At 54.5% G+C, this 17,884-nt stretch overlaps 1 protein-coding gene across 1 annotated transcript; it reads right to left on the minus strand.

Annotated features, from left to right (window-relative positions):
• Positions 1-1,718: 1,718 nt before the first annotated feature.
• On the minus strand, positions 1,719-17,016 carry ISX (intestine specific homeobox). The gene is made up of 5 exons (XM_054574499.1): positions 16,957-17,016; positions 15,013-15,247; positions 4,648-4,799; positions 2,790-2,906; positions 1,719-1,928 (listed from the first exon to the last, which is right to left on the minus strand). The coding sequence occupies exons 1-5, from the start codon at positions 17,014-17,016 to the stop codon at positions 1,719-1,721; spliced, it is 774 nt and encodes a 257-aa protein (XP_054430474.1).
• Positions 17,017-17,884: the final 868 nt, after the last annotated feature.

The following is a 17,884-nucleotide window of genomic DNA, read 5'->3' on the forward strand; positions in this document are numbered from 1 at the left end:
GCACATTTGAGTTCAGAGCTATGAAATGGGTATGTGACCCCTGAGCCAGTAAGTTAAGAGTTACCTGTCTTTGTTAATCAACTCTTTTGCCCCCTGAACCCCTAAGCTTCTCCTTCCATCCAGAGTTTCCTGGAGGCTAGATGTCAATAAGAACAGTCAGGGCTCTGGGTGATTTGGTACGTCAAAGTTTGCAAGGCACGCTCACACTAAGGCCTGTACTCTGTTCTGGCACATTGCACCCTAAAGGCAGAGCTGGCCTTGCTGCCTCCAACCTACAGATGAGAAAGCTGAGGCCCAGAGAGATTAAATAGCAATGTTTACAGCAAATTAGAGAGAGTATGGCACTAAGACCCAGGCTTCCCTATCCCCAGTCCACCTCCTGGGTGGGTCAGGGACGCAGGCAGATTGCAGAGGCGCTGGGACTTGGGGCAGAGCCCTAGATGTCTAGGATTGCATGTGGAGGCCAGTCCAGCCTGCGCAGCTCGAGGGAGCAGGCCCTGGCTTCCCCGGCCTCCCCAGCAGGGCACATCCACGCCCTGCAGAAGGGAAGTTCAGGGGATGCCCTCCCTGTGAGCAGGTGTGACTCTTCCCAGGGCTGGAACCCAAAGCAGCCACCTCTGGTGGAATCTGGGACAACGTCACTCCACAGTGGGTCCTGCCCTCACACTTTGCAAAATACTTCCACTTCCTTTCAGAGCCTCCTGATTGCTCTGTGAGGCAGGTCAGATGGGCAGGCCATTCTCCAGATGCCAACACTGAGGCGCAGGCAGGGCATGTGGGCTGCCCAAGGTCTTGCTGCAAGGAAATAGCAGAGTCAAATGAAACCCTCAGCTTTTCAGAACAGAGCGAGGCTGGCCTTCCAGCTGGGCTCCTTGCGTAAGTCCGGGGTAATAAACTCTGCACAGAGCTTGCTGTCTTACTCTTCTTTTGAACCAGAAATGACGCGCCCCCCCTACCCCCAAAATTCGACAGAATAACCAAAGACACTATGTTCTGTTTTAAATAAAAAATTTTCCTATATTTCTCTCTTTTTTTGAGACAGTTACATCAAAGCCATACAGAATGTTAGACACGGACCAACTGCAAGGTCACGGGGAAATGTTGTGCCTGCAGGGGAAGGTCAGCGCTCCCCCTTCGACCAACCTGGACTGAGCTCACAGAGACAGAGCCTCGCAGTTCATGCCAATATCCAGTTCCATTCATGGAGTACTCAGCAGGCGCTGACTAAATGTGTTATGAACGAAAGAGCGAACAACCTCTCATTGGCCTCCTGCATGCCTCTGTTACTGCCATGGTTCACCTCACCAAAGGAGGGGCTGGAAGGCCCTCAGAGGTCACCTGATCCAACTGCTTCATGTTACACGTCAGGTCCAGATGGGGGGAGTGACTGGCTGGAGGTCACACAGCAAGTGAGAGGAAGCACAGGTGAGGAAGGATGACCTCCTCATTCCAGAGCTCACCCTGAGACCTGAAAAGCCTCCATCATGGACCTGGGAGGGCCACCGTGGCGAGGAGCTGGGAGAACCCCATTCACTGGCCGCCTTGCTGCCGAGCCCGCTGTAGCCTTCCAAGGGGCGTGCTCAGGGAGGCTTCCTGGAAGGGTGGGCCGCCTTCGGATCAGGAGGCTGACTCCCCCAGAGGTCTGGGCAGCTTCCTGCCACACGTCTTCACCTGGAGAGGAGAGTGGCTCCATTGCGGACAGGATGTCGGTTCAGTCCCTATGTTGAAGTGGCACAGACGCTGCCCCATTTGGGGTGCAGAGGTGGAAGGAAGCAGAGGGCAGGGATGCGGCTCTGCTGGACAAAGGGGCCCGGGAGAGGCAGTGTCCAGGCAGGGAAGCAGGCAGAGGTCGGCCAACCTTGAGCTGGTGGATAACACCACGTGGGAGGAGCCAGCCTGGGCAGTGCAGGGGGCGGCAGCAGGGGACCCTGTCACAGGGAGAGGTCAGGAGAGCCGTGAGTCGTCCGCTTCAGCCTGGGCTGGCCCGCAGCTTCCCCCCCTCCCTCCCATGACTTGGGCAGCTTGGGGTGGGGAGGGGCCCGACCTGGGGAGAATCGCATGCACTGGGGCTCAGAGAACCTGGTCCTCACCCCCCATGCACAGCAATGGCCTGATATGGAAAAGTCACTTTGCTTCTCAGAGCTCAGTTTCTGCGTTAGGGGGAAAAAAAAGGATAAATTTAAAAAACCTGTCTCGTAGCCTCACCGTGGGTCTACACAAACCTTTAGTCTCAGGGCTGTCCGTTGCTTTGAGTGTTGTCTCCCAGAGTTTAGCATCTGGTACACACGCTGATATGTATTGACTCAATGGACAGCGAATACTAAGGGAGCACTTCCTAAGTGCCAAGCAATCTTCACGTGTCTATCATTTCGTTCTCATCAGAGCTATTACTGTCCTCTGAGGGGCACAGTGACTCTTCCAGGTCACCCTGCTGCTAAGGGGAGAGCTGGGGTTCGAACCCGGGCCGTCTGACTCCAGTGCTCAAGCTCCGGGTACCGCCCTTTACTCTGTGACCCTATTCTGTAAACTGTGAAGTTTTACCCAAGTAATACAAGGAAGAGGGAGGAGCACTGTTGATTGTCACTGAGTGGATAAGGACATTGGGACAGAGAGAGGCAACGATTTGTCCCAGGTAAGACAGACTTCCAGAACCTCCTTGCCCATGCTCTTTCTAAAAAAAAAAAAAAAAAAAAAAAAATTCCTCTGAGGTGACTCCTCCCATGTGGGTCTGGAAGGGATGTTCCCGGACCGTGGGTCCCCCAGACCCCCTCAGGGCCTCAGCCACTCACGGCCACGTGCAGGTGTGTGGCCGGGGCCGAGTCGGCCTCACTTAGCCGCTGCGGAGCTGTAAAGCTGCCCATCCTCTCCTGCTTCCGCCACTTGGCTCGCTGATTCTGGAACCAGATCTGACGAGGGAGAGAGAGGATGGAGATGAACAAAAGGGTTTTTCTCCTTCTAGTACCTCCCCCAACACGCATAATAACAACGCCTCCCAAGGGACTTTCCAGTTGAGAAAGCTTGGGGCGCACAGGATTTCTGTGGCTCTGGAGGTCAGCCTTCTGAGCCGGCTGGGGGGTCACAACCTTCAATGCCTGCAGGGTTGGGGGCCCCTTCGGGAGGGAAGCCGTTCGGTGCCACACCATTGGGAGTGGTGGGGCCTGCGGTCCCCAGAGCCCAGGGGGGCAGCCTCTCAGCTTCAGCCAGCAGCCACCATGTGCAATGTGAGCCCAGCCTTGCAGGCTCATCCAGTTTCTAAGAGAGACATCTTGATTTTTATGTGACAGCTCTGAGGTTTAAAATGCTTTGCAGATGAAATAAAACCCACCGGCAGGCTGTTTCCCAGGGCAGGCCGCCTGTGTGCAACCCCTGCGGGTCCCGTGGCATTCACGGGACATCAGCAATTTCCTGTATTCACTGGCATCCTGATTGTCCCTGACACACGACCATGTTACTTGGTCATTCTGCTGAGATGTCGCTGAACTCTGAGCCACTTAGCTGGTGCTACCAGATTAGCAGGTGACAGATTCCAAATAGAAAGACAAAGGGGAGAGGTCTGAGGTGGGAGCAGTCCTTAGCCAGAGAGAAGTAGATTGGGATAAAATAAAGAGTGGACTGCTGACCTGGGCCTTTGCTTAGAGTTTGAATTTGAGTGAATGCTTCATATTTGTTTTTCAAAAAAGGGTGACAGAAAACTAGGTTAGAGGCATGCCAAGAGTCTGACAATTGGATCAGGGTTTGCTAGAATGGTACTTGTTAAACTGGAGATGTGTGAAGAGGGCAGGACATGCCCCCGGTGAGTGACAAGGGGCTACTGTGTCTCCAACCATGGAGAAAGCCATAGACACACTGGGTAAAGAAATTTCAGAGTATAGATTAGGCAGCTGGTGCTCGAACCGGGTCTCAGACCATGGATCCAGGGCCCTTCCCACTTCTCTGTGCTGCCTTCAAAACAATAGCCATGAGGTCCAGACCAGGGCTTGGAAAACTAAGGCCGGTCGGCTAACTCTGGCCCTCACCTGGTTTTGTACAGCCCGTGAGCTAAGAATGGTTTTCATATTTCCAATGGGTGCACAAAACCCAAAGAAGAATAATGTTTTGTGATGCATGGAAATTATACAAAGTTCACATTTTGGTGTCCGTCGATAAAGTTTTATTGGAACACCGCCATGTTCATTTGTATGTACATCGTCTGTGGCTGCTTTTATGCTACAAGCAATATACGGGTGCGTACTTGTGAGAGTGACTGTATTGGCCCCCCCAACCTAACATAATTACCATCTGGCCCTTCACAGAAAAATTTGGTTGACACCTGTCTAGACAGTCAAGAGGTATTTTGTGAAGGGGGCTGCATGGTGGACGACATTCTGAAGCTGTAGCCAGGTGCAGAAGAAGGGCATGGAAGCACCTGTCCATGGCCATCACCAATGCCAGCTCACTCCATTTTCACCCTCCAAGGAGAGAGATCATCCTATTACCACAGTGGCCTCATTTCCTGGGAAGTAACATTTAGCAAATATGACTGTTTTCATGGGACAAAGCCAATGGAAAGCTTCAGACAGGGCAGGCCTGGAGGCTCCAGGACCCACAATGCCTCACCCATGGCCCCAGGTCCATTGAGGTGGGGGCCGAGAGTGGGGCTGGTTGTACCTGTACCCGGGCTTCTGGGAGGTTGATCCTGGCTGCCAGCTGGTTGCGGATGTGGATGTCTGGGTAGTGGGTGAAGTGGAAGGTCTTCTCCAGCTCATGTAGCTGCTCTGTGGTGAAGGTGGTTCGGACTCTCCGCTTGCTCTTCCTCTCCTCTGGATGAAAGAGGGAGGAGCCACATTGTGTTAGTGACCTTTGTCACTAACAGGTGGTCCAGGGGGTGTTGGCTTTGTGTTGCTTTGTTTCACTCTTTCAACCTCTGTGGCCACTACCAAGCCTTGGCCCCTGGTTCCTAGAATATCAGAGTTTGGCAATTTTTTTTTTTTTTCTAAATCACCTGCCCTTAGGCTGACCTCTCCCATCCATCCTGGACAGAAAGACCAAAATAACCTTCCAGAAATTCCTCTGATTGTCTTTCTCCTGCTCAGATGCCTTCAACATCTCCCCCTTGCCTACAACTGGGGATGGCAAACTAGAGCTTGTGGGCCAAATCTGGCCCACTGTTGGTTTCTGTAAATAAAGTTTTACTGGGACGCGGTCCCACCCATTGGTTTATGTACTGTTTATGGCTGTTTTTATGCTATAATGGCAGAGACGAGTAGTTGCAACAGAGACCACATGGCCCCTGAAACTTAAAATAATTACCACCTGGCTGTCTATGGTAAAAGTTTGCCAGCCTTGGTCTACAAAGTAGAGACTGATCTCCACAGCAGGGAGCTCCTTACGGCCTGCTTCCAAACACCCGCCCAGCCTCATGTCCACTCAGGGTAGACTACATCATTCGTGGGGCCTGGTGCAAAACAAATAAGTGGGCTCCTTGTTCAAAAGGCAGAAAGAAGGCTTCTTTTCTTTCTTTCTCAGTCTCTGTCTTGACTTGTAAGGTGTTTTTTAATTTGCTATTTAAGGCCAGGCTCCCTGGGGCACAGGGATACTAACAGGGTGCGTGTGGACCCTCACAGGACCCAAAGACCACCCTCCTCCCACAAGTGCCCAGCCCATGCCCCAGCCCAGATAGAGGAGGCAGCAGTCACTGGGGAGAGGCTGCAAAATAGCTGGCTGAGATCCCAACCCAGGGAAGAGGGGACTGAGCACGAATTGATGCTCCAGGCAGCTGGTAGGTGCTTCATGATCTCATTGGACTTCGCTTACGAAACATACATTTAAACATAACATTAATAAGAATTTCAGGACGATAACCATAGCATTAAGCCCCATTAATCCCCCTCTGAGTGTGGGACCTTGGTTGGGCAACCACACTGGTCACACGCATGCCTGTGAAGCCAGGCCCGCGTGCCTCTGTGTGTGTGTGTGTGTGTGTGTGTGTGTGTGATGGGGAAATCAGGTGTTCGATGTAGACATGTTAAATTTGAGGTGCCTATTGACTGTCCAAAGGAAGCTACTCAATAGGTACATGCATATACATTTAGAGTTCAATCCTGGGAGCTGTCGGCATACATTTGGCCTCTGCAGTCACGGGAGTGAGTGAGATCACTTAGGCAGGAAATGTAGGCGAAGAAGAGTGGAGGGTCTAGGAGTAAGCCTGGGCCCTTCCACCACCTGGAGGCTCAGCAGCCAATGAGGGAGCCAAGAGAAGCCAAAGAGGGGGCCAAAAGGGGGCGCTCTCTGAGGCAGGAGGAAAGCGAGGAAGAGGCTGTGGCATGGATACCCAGTGAAGAAACCGTTTCAAGGAAGAAAGCTCAGCTGTGTCCATGCCGTGAATAGATGGCTGACAATGAGAGCAGAAGGGTGGTCACGGAGCCTCGCCAAACCAGGGGCCTTCATGATGGCAGTTCCCGCCAAAGAGAGACGGTGAGGGCTCAGTGGGCAGTGGGTAGAGGAGAGAAGGGAGGTGAAGCGGAGGGGGCGGCAGCTGTAGACACCTCTTCGAGGTTTTCTGGGAATGTAGAGGAAGAAGGGCAGTTGGCAGGTGGAGAGAGAAGGGCAGCTGACAGGTAGTCCAGGGGGTGTAAGAGCAATGAACACTGACTTCCTGTCCATTTCCAGCATTCAGTATGTTGCAGGGAAGATGGGGTGGGTCCTCCAGTGCAAGATGCCCATTTCCCTGGGTCTTCTGGTAGGAGCTGTGATCAGCTGTGCTAACACAGGAGCTGAAACTTTGTATGTCATCTCCGTGAAGGGGCTCAGGGCACAACTGGGCAGACTCCCTGCTGCTGGGGTGGGAGACACGGTGATGGCCGCAGTCAAACCAGGCAAAACGGCGCTCGTGAGGAAGGTACATCCCGCTGGTGGGAATTTGACGATGGAAGTCATACTGGAGAAAAGATGGCGTGTTTCTTTATTTTGAAGATAATTTGGGGTCATAGTAAACAATGTAGGCGAGGTGAGAGGTTGCAAAGGGGCCTGCAGATTTGTGGCCCAGTATTGCAGATTTTCCAGTGTATTTGTAAAGAAAAACCATTAAAAATTATTTCCCTTCCCAGAAAATAATGGACTTTATAACATCTTGCAAACTCCCCAATAAACTTTCTCCCTATGTTGCAATTTCCTCTAACTGCCACGTAGCTCCAGGAAAGAGAGTGTCGTCTGTGATAGAGCCAACCCTGATGGTGCTGGGGAAACTGGAAGAATAGGGCAGGTGAGAGGAAGGTGGACTGGCACACGCCCACCTCTCTGCTGGTGCCTGGGGAGGAGAAGGATGTCCAGGGGAGAGGGCGGTGCCCAGGAGCTCTGGGCGGTGACTTAGAGCAGAACGGAGCTGCCCATTGGGCACAGGGCCTGGTGGGGTGGGGAACGGCAGCATCTGAGGCGTGGGCGCTGGAGGCATGAAGGTCCACACTTACATCTTCCTGCCACTTTCAGGAGGAGGCTGCTCTAGAAAAGGGGTGGGAGCCAGCAAAGCTGACACCTGGGTTACAGGCCACAGTGGTACGAGAGAGAAAGCAGGTGGCGGAAGGCGGAACAGCATAAATGGAGTATGGAACAGAGTAGAAGGTAGAACACAGAGCTCAGCCCGTGGAATCTTGGACCTCATTACACAAGAAGCTGGAAAGACAAGCTCATGGATGGGGCGCCCCATGCATGGGAGAAGGTTCTTAATCATCAGGCAGGGCTGGGGTCTCCTGGGCCCCAGCCTGAGAGGGCGATGGGGGTGATGGGCCCCATTTCTGAGCTCTGGAAGTTAGCGCTGGATTGGGAGGGAGAAAATTCTTGAGCTCTTGTCCAGGCCCAGCATCGCCGGACCAGGCAGAGAGGCCCAGAAGCTGGTGGCCACAGAGCAGTGCCCCCACAGTGCTGGCCGAGGGGACCCAGGGAGGGCCTGTGGGGTGGCGGGGAGAGGGGAGGAAGGTGAAAGGGAACCGGCCCCCTTTCAGGTTGCTCCTCTTCCCGTTATTAATTGCGCAAGCTGTGAGTTACACTTCAGTGGGTCTTCACAGAGAATGAGTTAGCAGAACTTAATTAAACCTGAGCCGTTTAGCACATCGATCATAAGAAATACACAATTTACACAGGTGATTAGGCCACCTAATTATAAACCGATGTTTCTCCGCGCTCGGTTCCCTCTCCTGATTGCTCCTTCTCCGGGGTCTGCTAATGGGCCCTCGCTGCTCAGCCCCAGGCCCCGGGGGCTTTGCTGCTGGGTACGTCTCTGGAAATGGGCCTTGTCCTTGTCTTCCTAAGGCAGCGGGTTCCCCACGGAGAAGATCCAAGGCACCCCTGGGAGCCCCCCTGCAGGCTGGGGACACCTCCGGGACGTCACAGGGGGCGGGGTGCAGGGCAGGAGGCTCCCTGGGCAGACCTGCACTAGCCTCATCTCTCCAGTCCAGTCGTGGACTTCCTACAGCTCCCTTGTGCCTATAGCATCCACCATGACCTCCTCTGGGAAGCCTTCCCTGGCCTCCCTGACAGGCCAAGCCTCCCCGAGAACAGTCCATAGAAGTCCTGTGTCACCCTCTCCCCAGCACTTAGCACAGTCGTCATTGTGCTTTCAGTGGTGATTGCTGGGTGGCCACTTGTCTCCCCTTCTAGGTGGGGGCAGGGCTGTGCTTGTGTTCTGCTCTCTACATCATCCCCTTCTCCCAGCTAGTACCTGTGTTGGCATTGAGACTGGACCCTTTGAATTCTTGTCTCTGTTAATGCGGGTCGCCTTAGTCACTCCTGTAACAAATGGAGTGCGTGGACGTGCTGCTATGAGAGGGTTCTTAGCCTGGACCATCAGAACCACCCAGTTAAGTCATTCCCAGATTCCTGATCCACAGAATCTGAGTGAGATAATAAATGTGCGTGGTTCTCTGAAACCACTAAGTTTTGGGACAATTTTGTGTGTGCGTGCATGTGTGTGTGTGTGTGTGTGTGTGTGTGTGTGTGTAGCAATATATATGCCTGCCACTCAGTGGCCATTCAGTGGATGCCTCCGTGGAGTGTGTGATGGATACATTGAACTTAAATTATAGCCAATGGATGCTAAAGCCTCCGCTGCCCACTCGGATTTCTTCTACTGCTGACACTCTGGGGTCCTGTTATTACAGTAATGTTGTCAACCCCCTGCTTGTACCTCTCAGATCTTTTTGTGCTGCAGAACAACTTTCTACTGCCAGGATATGTATTTCTTGGCTAAAAAGCCCAGATAATTCTGTTACCATAGATAGCCAATTATTAAGAATAGGAACACAAGGAATAAGACATCGAGTTTAATGAACTGGGGAGCATATGCCTGTTTTCTTCACCAGGAAACTACAGCTTCACACCCCAGGGGATCATAGCAGTGCTCTGCCAGGGGGATTTACACTCCTTTCTTCCCCCTCCAGCACTGGATTGTTGGGGGACGCAGGGCGCAGTACTTGACCAAAGAGGCCTGTTAGTCTAGCTTGGGGAAAGAAGGAATCTGTTGGGAGGTAGACCTATCAAAAGCCCGCAAAACTTGGGAAATTGATTGTTTGTTCTAAAAAGCACCTTTTGTGTTCCACACCCAAGCTAATATAATCCCAGGGGAACAAAGAAGCGCGCGTTTGCTCTCTCTCTCTCACCTCCTGGTAATGCACTGGCCTGGTGTGTGAGCTCACTCTCTCGCGCCCAGGGGCACATGACCATGTGGTCTAGCAGCTACCAGGCATGCGGCAGGGTGTGTGGGCTCCAAAGGACTAAGGTTTGATATGAAGCAGAAACTTTGGACACTGGCTTTTGCTTTGGCCTTGCCAAGGACATGGTTGGACTTCTTCCATGGAGGGACAGAAGGAGATGGGGAAATTGGAAACCCAGGGGCAGATTTCCAGCCCCTGTGAACAGAACGTGCCACATCACAATGCCCCTTGCATGGGTGCTTGGAACGCTTTCCTTGTGAATCCCTACAAGAGCCTGGTTTTTATCTACAGCAATTCCAAGGAGTGTATTTTCTCCATATTTTAAAGGATTTAAGCCTCAGTTTTGCACAGTGATCACTGACTTGATCACATACCCTCTGTTCACTGTCTTCCTTTCTTTGTTGCACCACTTCATTGCTGGAGGTCTTTGCATAACACAAATAAGCTTACTTGTGCTTAAATCCTTTCCTCTGGGTCTTCTTTGTGGAGGATCCCACACAAATACAGTGTGTGTGTGTGTGTGTGTGTTTTGTTTTTTGTTTTTGCAAGCAGGGGTCAAGTCTTGTACTGCCTTGTACTCCCACAAGGCCTAAGAAGGAGTCAGGTTCTCAATTTCAGAACCAACCTCCAGGTGCCCCAGCCCTATAGGAATGTCCCCATGGCCACATTAGGCTATAACTTTGGTGGCAGGGACTAAGAGGGGGAGTTTGAAAGAGAGAGACCCAACCACTCTTCTTCTGGGGGGAAGTACAAGCTTTTAGCTCTGCATCCTTAAGCCCTGCTCCTGTCTGCTCTCAGGGGAGCCCTGGCTCTCTCTCTTTAAGGGCCAGAGCCATCGTGATGAGCCAGGAGGCACACCACAGGTCTCAGACACAGCCTTGGGCCCAGTGCCCAGAGAGAGCAGAGCGCCTGCGTTTGGTTTGAGGTGGTGCAGGGAAGAAGAAGGAGGGTGAGGGGAAGGAGGGAGAGGAAAAAGGAAAGAGGAGGGGAACAGGGATGAGAAGGGAAAAAGAGGAAAATGAAGGGGGCGAAGAAGTGAGGGAAGGCATAGTGGCTCGAATTGTGTTTCCTCCCAAAATGTATGTCCAAGTCCTATTCTCTGGTAGCTGGGCATGTGACCTTATTTGGACACATTATCTTTGTAGATTTACGTAAAGATTGTGAGATGAGATCCTTCTGATTTAGGGTGAGTCTTAAGTCCTACGACTGACGCCGTGAAGTGAGACTGGGGAGGGAGATTTGACCCAGATCCAGAGGCAAAGGCCAGGCGAGAAGGAGGCAGGAGTGGAGTGATGCACCTACAGGCCACACGTGGCCAAGGATTGCCTGCAGCCGCCAAAAGCTGGGCGACAGCCACTGAACAGGTTTTCCCTCAGGGCCTGTAGGAGGAACTGCCCTTCAGACACCTTGGTTTTGGACTTCTGGCCTCCAGCACTGTAAGGGAATAAATTTCCATGGTGTAAAGCAAGCGGGAGGAAGAAAAAAAGAAGAGGAAAAGGCGCGAGAAGATGTGCGTGTGGGGGGGTTGGGCAGAGTTTTCTAAAGGACAAGGTCTTGGAGACATTTAAAGAGTAGGAAGGACTAGAAGCGGGAGAGAAGCTCCCGGTGCCTGGAGGGTAGAGACTGAGGGGCAGGGAGGCATGATGGGAGCTGGCCTTGGGGACCAGCAGGGCCGGTCTGCGAAGGACTTGACACACCAATGAAGGGGTAGGGGTTGGTAAACCGCAGGCAGCCCGAGGCCAGATCCAGCCCTCTGCTCGTGATTGTAAATAAAGTTTAATTTGAACAAAGACAGACCCATTCACATGCACATTGCCTCCTTTACAGCTGTGGCAGCAGAGCCGAGTGATGGCTACAGAGACCATCTAGCTGCTGAAACTTAAATTTACTATGTGGTCCTTTGTAGAAAAACTTTTCTGACCACCGCTCTAGGACATTCCTCAAATCCCAAGAATTCCACCATCCCGGTCACCTCTCCCAGACAAGCGGGCAGAAGTCAGCACAGCTCCAAGGTGGTGGCCCCAGGGCCTCATTGCCACTGACCCCACCCAGCTCCAGGGGGTGGTCCCTCTGTCCAGCTCTATTCATCCACCTGCACCTTCCCAGGCCCCAGCCTGGCCCAGCGTGAGCACTCAGCAGTTATTTGCTGAGTCATCAAAGGGCTCAAGAGCTGACCAGGGAATATATCTGGGTGCCCCACAGGCCAGACAACCTTAGTGGTTTACCCACTGAGGTGGTCCCTTCTTCTCTTGTTTCCTTCAGGAGTCACAATTTCCTGGTGGATGGTCACCAGTGGGACGGGTACAGAGATGGTCTCTCTCCCCCCGAGGTCTGAGCCTCTGGTATGAAGCAGCTTCCCCTGAGGGAGCCTCCCCTGACTTGGAAGGGTTCCCTGGCTTCGGGGAGCTTGCCTCTCTCAGAAAAGGGAGCGGCCAGCTGGGCTCAGCATCCTCTTTAGTTGGGAGACCCTCTTAGAATTTTCCATTGGCTTGAGACGTGGCAGGGTCCAAGCCTTAGATTAGGAGGGTCCCCTTGAGAGTGGAAAGATGTGGGGAGGGTGGACCTTCTGGATAACTGGCTTGGCCCCCCCGCTCCTGGCAGTGTTGGTTCTGCAGCTCGGAACAAGCCATTCTGCCTCCCTGAACCCCTGAGAGTGGTCGTTGGGCCATGTTCATTTTTGGACCACTTTTGGGAGAGCTGGTTAGGCTTTGGATTCCTGGGCCCCATCCTAGACCTGGAGCCTGAGTCTTGGGTGCTGGGCCGGGCCTGGGATGCTACATTCTCACAAACTCCCGCTGACTGGGATCGGAGGTAATGTTTGCCAGCCAGCCTCCATGAACCACTCCCCGAAGCCCTGTGAGTGGTAAGGGAGGGCCAAGAGGGATTTACTCCTCACTCTGTTATTGGGGTGACAGAGGGCCTGGCCACACCATTTCTGGTCCTGCCTGCCATGAGGGAAACGGCGGGGTAGGGGGTCCTGGGAGGGCAGGGAGAGGCCCACCCTTCCCGGCCACCCTGTCCCCTGCCCGCCTGGCGGGGAGTCGCCCCCTCTGCTCAGGGGGAGTCTCTGCCGTGGAAAATCACAGGACTGAAACTGTCAAGGCTTTTTAGCAAACAGTTCGTTGCGGAATTGGTCGTGGTGTGTCAGAGCTGGGAGGCACCTTCAGAATGTGCCGGCTCTGTCCGTCCATGTTCCAGACGGGGAGATGGAGGCCCAAGGAGGGGCGGCTCCCCGGAGGCCCTCCTGTCAATTGGTGCCAGACTGGGGTTTTGAGACCAGGTTTCCGGAATCCCAGCTCCTGGCCCTCCTCGCCCAGCGTCTCACAGACCCCAGCTCCCTTCCGGTGTCTGCCAGGTACCTCGGTGGTTTCTGACAGGTTGCCATCCCATCTGAATTATTATTTGTTCAACATCTTCCCAAACAGACTTCTTTTGTTTATGTAAATAAGTAAACTTATTTAAAAACAAAACCTCCCATCGTGACCCAGAATAAGCAACCGGTATCATGGGCCCTAAACAGAAGCTTAGAGTAGAAATAACTGGAACTACTGATATAAACCATGTTTGTCTGCGTGCCCCTCGGAGTCATCTTGAAAATCACCCGTGGGGTCTGTGCCGGGCTTTTGGAAATACGGAATTCCAGGCCCCCGGGAGGGAGATGGATGGATTTAAACCACGTTCGGGGACAATCGAGAGTGGCTGGTCTCAGGTCTCCAGGGCTCAATTCTGGTGCTAACCACTCATGTAGTTTTTGCTTGTGGTTTGTCCTCTCCTCTTGGTTTACAGTCTGTAAGGTGGCGGCTCACAAAGGTGACAGTTTGAAGGAAGGACGGCCATGAGAGGGCCGTGAGCCAGGAACCCGTCTAACGTCGCCACTGCTGTTTTGGTGATCGCTTACAGGGGGCTTGGTCTGGGTGTAGTAGGGTAGTGGACATGGAACATGCCAGAATCTTTAAGGGAGTTTCAGAAAAAGCGACCGCCCGCCTTTTTGCCATCAGCCATTGTCAGGCTAGGAGAAGGGAAGCCCCTCAGGAGGGGAGATCCAACCTCCTCTCTCTCTCTCTCTCTCTCTCTTTTTCTCTCTCTCTCTGTCTCAGAGAAGACAGCCATGGATTTTGTGTAGCTGCAGCAAGAGAGACCGAGGTTAGACTCCCAGAAGAATTGTTTCTGTGAATGCTCATTCAATTCCCTGGAAGATACTAATGGACTTCTGAAAATGAAGCTGAGAATCCTTTCCCATTAAGAAGGTTGGCTACGGGGAGACCCGCCCCCCACTCCCCACCAAGAAGGAGTGGCCCTCTCAGGTCTTCCCCTGCAGCTGAGTACAACCCCCTCTTGGGAGACTTGGGGGCGGGGTGGGATGGGGCTCTGTGTATGATAAGAGATGACCTCATGATATCACGGGCTCCCCCAGCTTCCTTTCCAGCCTCTCCTGGGATTAAAGGGGTGGAAATGGGGAGAGAGCTGGGAACCTCATGTGAGAACGCCAGGCTCATCGACTGTCAGACTCCAGTGGACACCTGGGACAACACCTCGGTGTCCCCTTCCTTCACGCAACTGGCTCACTGAGGGTAGAGCTGAGGCCTGAGTGGGGAAGGGACTTCCCCAAGGTCACACAGGCTCAGGTGGAACCGAGACACGTCACAACTTCCTGACTCTTAGCAAGGTGCTCCTGTCCACCCGAGGGTCCTCCCTGAGGCCAGCTGTCAGGGAGGGGTCTCAAATCTGGTCACTGTTATTTGGGGACATGCTCTGGGGTGGGCCACTGGCCTGGGGATTGGAGGGGAACAACCAGGGTGGGCAGACCCAGGCAAAGCTTCAGCCACTGGAAGCTGAGCAGGCTGGACTCGGCTTAAGAAGAAGAATGTGCCTGACTGAGCAGTGTTTAGGGGTGACCAAAGTCAGGTCCTGATCGCGGGTCTTCCGCTTACTCACTGGGCAACTTGGGGACACCATCCACCTCATCTCATTCGTAGACGAGTTTCCGCCTCTGTGAGGTTATGATCATTGCGCCTTTCCACTGAAGTTAAAGAGGAGGCACGCACAGCCTCCGGGACAGTGCCTGTCACTTTGTAAACGCTGAGTAAGTGATAATGAGCATTCTTAGCTGTGGCCTGGTTAGAGGAACAAGTCCCCCTCTCTGCATTCGGCAAATGACTGAGCCTTGGTTTCACATCAAACAGCCGTGGTCCTGGGCTAGACAGAAAGAGATGTAAGGCCCCAGCCCGTGCCCTCTCTCCTGTCAAGACGGAGTAGCCTCTCCTCTGCCCGAGCCCAGCTGGGTCTTGGAGACCCAAGGATGAATAAGAAATGACCAGAAGTCACTTACCCTGGGGCTGGTCCTGTAGGGGCCTCTCTGGCCTGGAGTCTGCAACTTCGGCTTCCCCGGTGCCCGGCCCACTTGCCCCTTCCCACCGGACCCCGTCGCTCCTCCTGGCGGGCCTCTTTAAGATCTCCTCGATGGAGAAGGACAGGCCCAGTTTCTTTGGGGCCTCACAGAATGCCGCACTCTGCCTTTCCACAGCCCCGCAGAGAGCAGGGACTGCCTTGTGCTCCATGGGCAGCTGCCGATAGGGCAGAGGGGGCTTTGTGCGTGCCCAGTGTGCGGCTTGTGAAGGGTGGCTACTTCCTCTCCCCAAACTCCTGAAATCGAGAGGGCAAGCAGCGGTGAACAACGGGGATCCTCATATCAGATCAGCCAGGCACTATTCCGTGGCCCCGGGCACTTCCATGGACCACTTGAAATCACCCCCGAGGCAGGTTACATGGGAAGAGCTGGAACAGGCTGTACGCTGTGCCCACAGGCTCAGAGTCCTCGCCGGCTCAATGTCAAGGGCCTCACCGTTGCCAAATTGGCTTCAGTCTTATTGCAAAGGGTCTTCTCCAGGTGGGTGGCCAAGGCCCAGGGCCCTGAAGTCACAGCCGGTGGGCAACAGGGCACGGAGCTGGAGGGAAGAGGAAGCCTGCCCCCAGAGGCGACCTGGGGCGGCGTGTCCGCCTTTTTGCCCTTCCTCTGGCTTGTGGCTTTTCCCGCTGGCTCCGGCCAGGCCTCTGGAAGACTGCAATGCCACGCTTGGGTCCCAGGTGGCCAACTCTGTCCTGGGCCACACCACAGCTTGAGGGGTGTTCCCGGAAACCTTCTTGGACTTCTCGCAGTTCTGCTGCTTCTAGACTCCAGAATGTGCCTTCCGGAGCCCCCGTGTCTCCATTGTCCTGCAGGTGGAGGCTCAGGGAGGGGCCCCGTGTCACTGCCGGGCTACGTCTCTGGGACAGGGCTGGGCTGAGTGCTGAGCCCCCCACATGGCTCTGGTCTGGCCCTGCCTTCCCTCTGTTCTTCTCTGTCCCACCTCTCTCCAAGGCGCCTGGACCGGGGTGCCTCTTCGTGCTTTTTGGGGTCTTTTCTGCACCTTTCCTGCAGGCACGCCCCTCACCTGCCCCTGAGACAGCACCGAGGAGGCCCGTCTCTGCTCAGTAAACCGTCGGCTGGGAGCTGACAGGCATCGACCTGTCCTTGCCAGGAGTTCTGTCCCCACTGGCTGCATGACCAGGGAGGAGGGGGCAGTAAAACGGCTGATAAGAGAAGAAACTCCCCACCCTCCTCACAGCTGGGATGCAGATGTTAAGGAATAGGGGCTGGGGACAGAGGGGGTGAAAGGATGGGTTTGAGAGGCCTGGGGTGGGGGGTGGGGAGGTGCTGGGGGCACTGGGCAGACTGGAGCAGGACAAGGAAAGGTGGGGGCAGGACGGCCAGGAAGTGTCCCCAGGCCCCATAAAATGTGTTTACTCAGCCAGGAGGGTTTATGGGTCTTCCTTAGGCTGGAGGCTGGGCCAGGGCGCAGTCGGCTGGGTGTTGGCACAGGTAGTCTCTCAGGTGCGCCTGCACGTACCAGAGAAGGAGAGGCCTTCTGAGCCCTACCAGGGTAAGTGGGGATGCCGAGGCCCAGGCCAGGGCGCTGTGGTGGAATGGCACGAGGGCCTGATCTAAGTGCCCTCTGGGGAGCTCCAGGGCGCCCTGCTGGACAAGAGTGACAGGTACCACAGGAAGGACCGTGCACTGAATTGGGATGCTGGAATCTAGACCTTCTGGCAGAGGGTGGGAGTCGCAGGTGGGGGATGGGGCAGGTGAACCGAGATGGAGAGTAGGTCAGGGCCACGCAGCCTCCTTCAGGGGCTGTTTCCCTGGAAGTGTCAGGCCATCAGATCCAGCTGCGTGGTCCTGGGCTCTGTCGCAGGCACGAGCAAACGCGAAAATCTTGCAAGCGTCACTGCTTACCCATGTCACAGTGAATGTATTGGGACCTCCATTCAGGTGCCCAGGCTGCTTCCAGAGCATGACGCTATCATCCTCCAGTTGTGGGTGGGCTCCAAGTTTTCTGGGGACCAGGAGCGAGTGGAGGAGGGGATTTCATAAGTCACAAGGGGTTTGATCACTACTGCTCCTATGCTGTGTCCAGGGTGAGTCATGTGACCCTGCCTCGAGGCGACGGGGCTGGGAAATGGTGTCCTCTGGGCCTAGAAGAATATGACCCAGGGTGGCGGATGCACAGTGAAGTGCTTGCTGTGCACCCTTCAGTGTCAGGAGGCAGAGTCCTGCAGAAGGCAGGCTCGCCGTGGGTTGCAGAAGGAGTTGTCACCTTAGGAGGGGAAGTTTCCTTCTGTTTGGGGCAGAGAATGACAGACCCCTGTGGTGGCTGGTCAGGAGTGGGGACAGGAACTTCCGGGGCTGAGCCAGCAGAGGCGGTGAAGGAGGGGAGGAGAGGCCGTGGAGCCAAGGGTGGGCCACCCTGCCTCAGTTGGCCCACCAGCAGCCTCATCGACTGCGTGCCATTCCCGACGGTTTACAGTGAGGAGACGCACCCAGAGAGGTGGTAAGGCTGCACAGCTGGCCGGTAAGAGAAGCGATGCTCAAGCCCAGGTGGTCCGGCTCTAAAACCCGCTCTCTGCTCCTTTCTCCACAGCCTCCAGAGACTGCCTGGTCCAACCCTCTCCCTGTGCAGGTGAAGAACTGGAGGGGGTCAGAGTCACACCTGCCATTTTAATGCTTTGTCTGATGATTTCCTGTTATTTTTGCCTCTTGCTGGGGTGAACCTTGCCCCCAGGTAGGTTCAGAAAATACTTTCATTGTGTGGACCTGGATACTTGCTGTTCTTCCTGCAGCCCCCACCGCCCCCACCGCCCCCACTGCCCCCGCCGGCCCCCGC

The sequence above is a fragment of the Pteronotus mesoamericanus genome, unplaced genomic scaffold (assembly GCF_021234165.1).
Source record: "Pteronotus mesoamericanus isolate MK-2021 breed Mesoamerican mustached bat unplaced genomic scaffold, CSHL_Meso_final contig_263, whole genome shotgun sequence".
Lineage (NCBI taxonomy): Eukaryota > Metazoa > Chordata > Mammalia > Chiroptera > Mormoopidae > Pteronotus > Pteronotus mesoamericanus.

Excerpts from the sequence above, each read along its gene's own strand:
- ISX (XM_054574499.1), bottom strand. The coding sequence starts at position 17,016 with ATGCTCTGGAAGCAGCCTGGGCACCTGAATGGAGGTCCCAATACATTC. Across the intron at positions 4,800-15,012 it reads CCTACAGGACCAGCCCCAGG|AGGAGAGGAAGAGCAAGCGG; the intron begins GTAAGTGACTTC and ends TCTTTCATCCAG. Across the intron at positions 1,929-2,789 it reads CCACACACCTGCACGTGGCC|GGTCCCCTGCTGCCGCCCCC; the intron begins GTGAGTGGCTGA and ends TCCCTGTGACAG.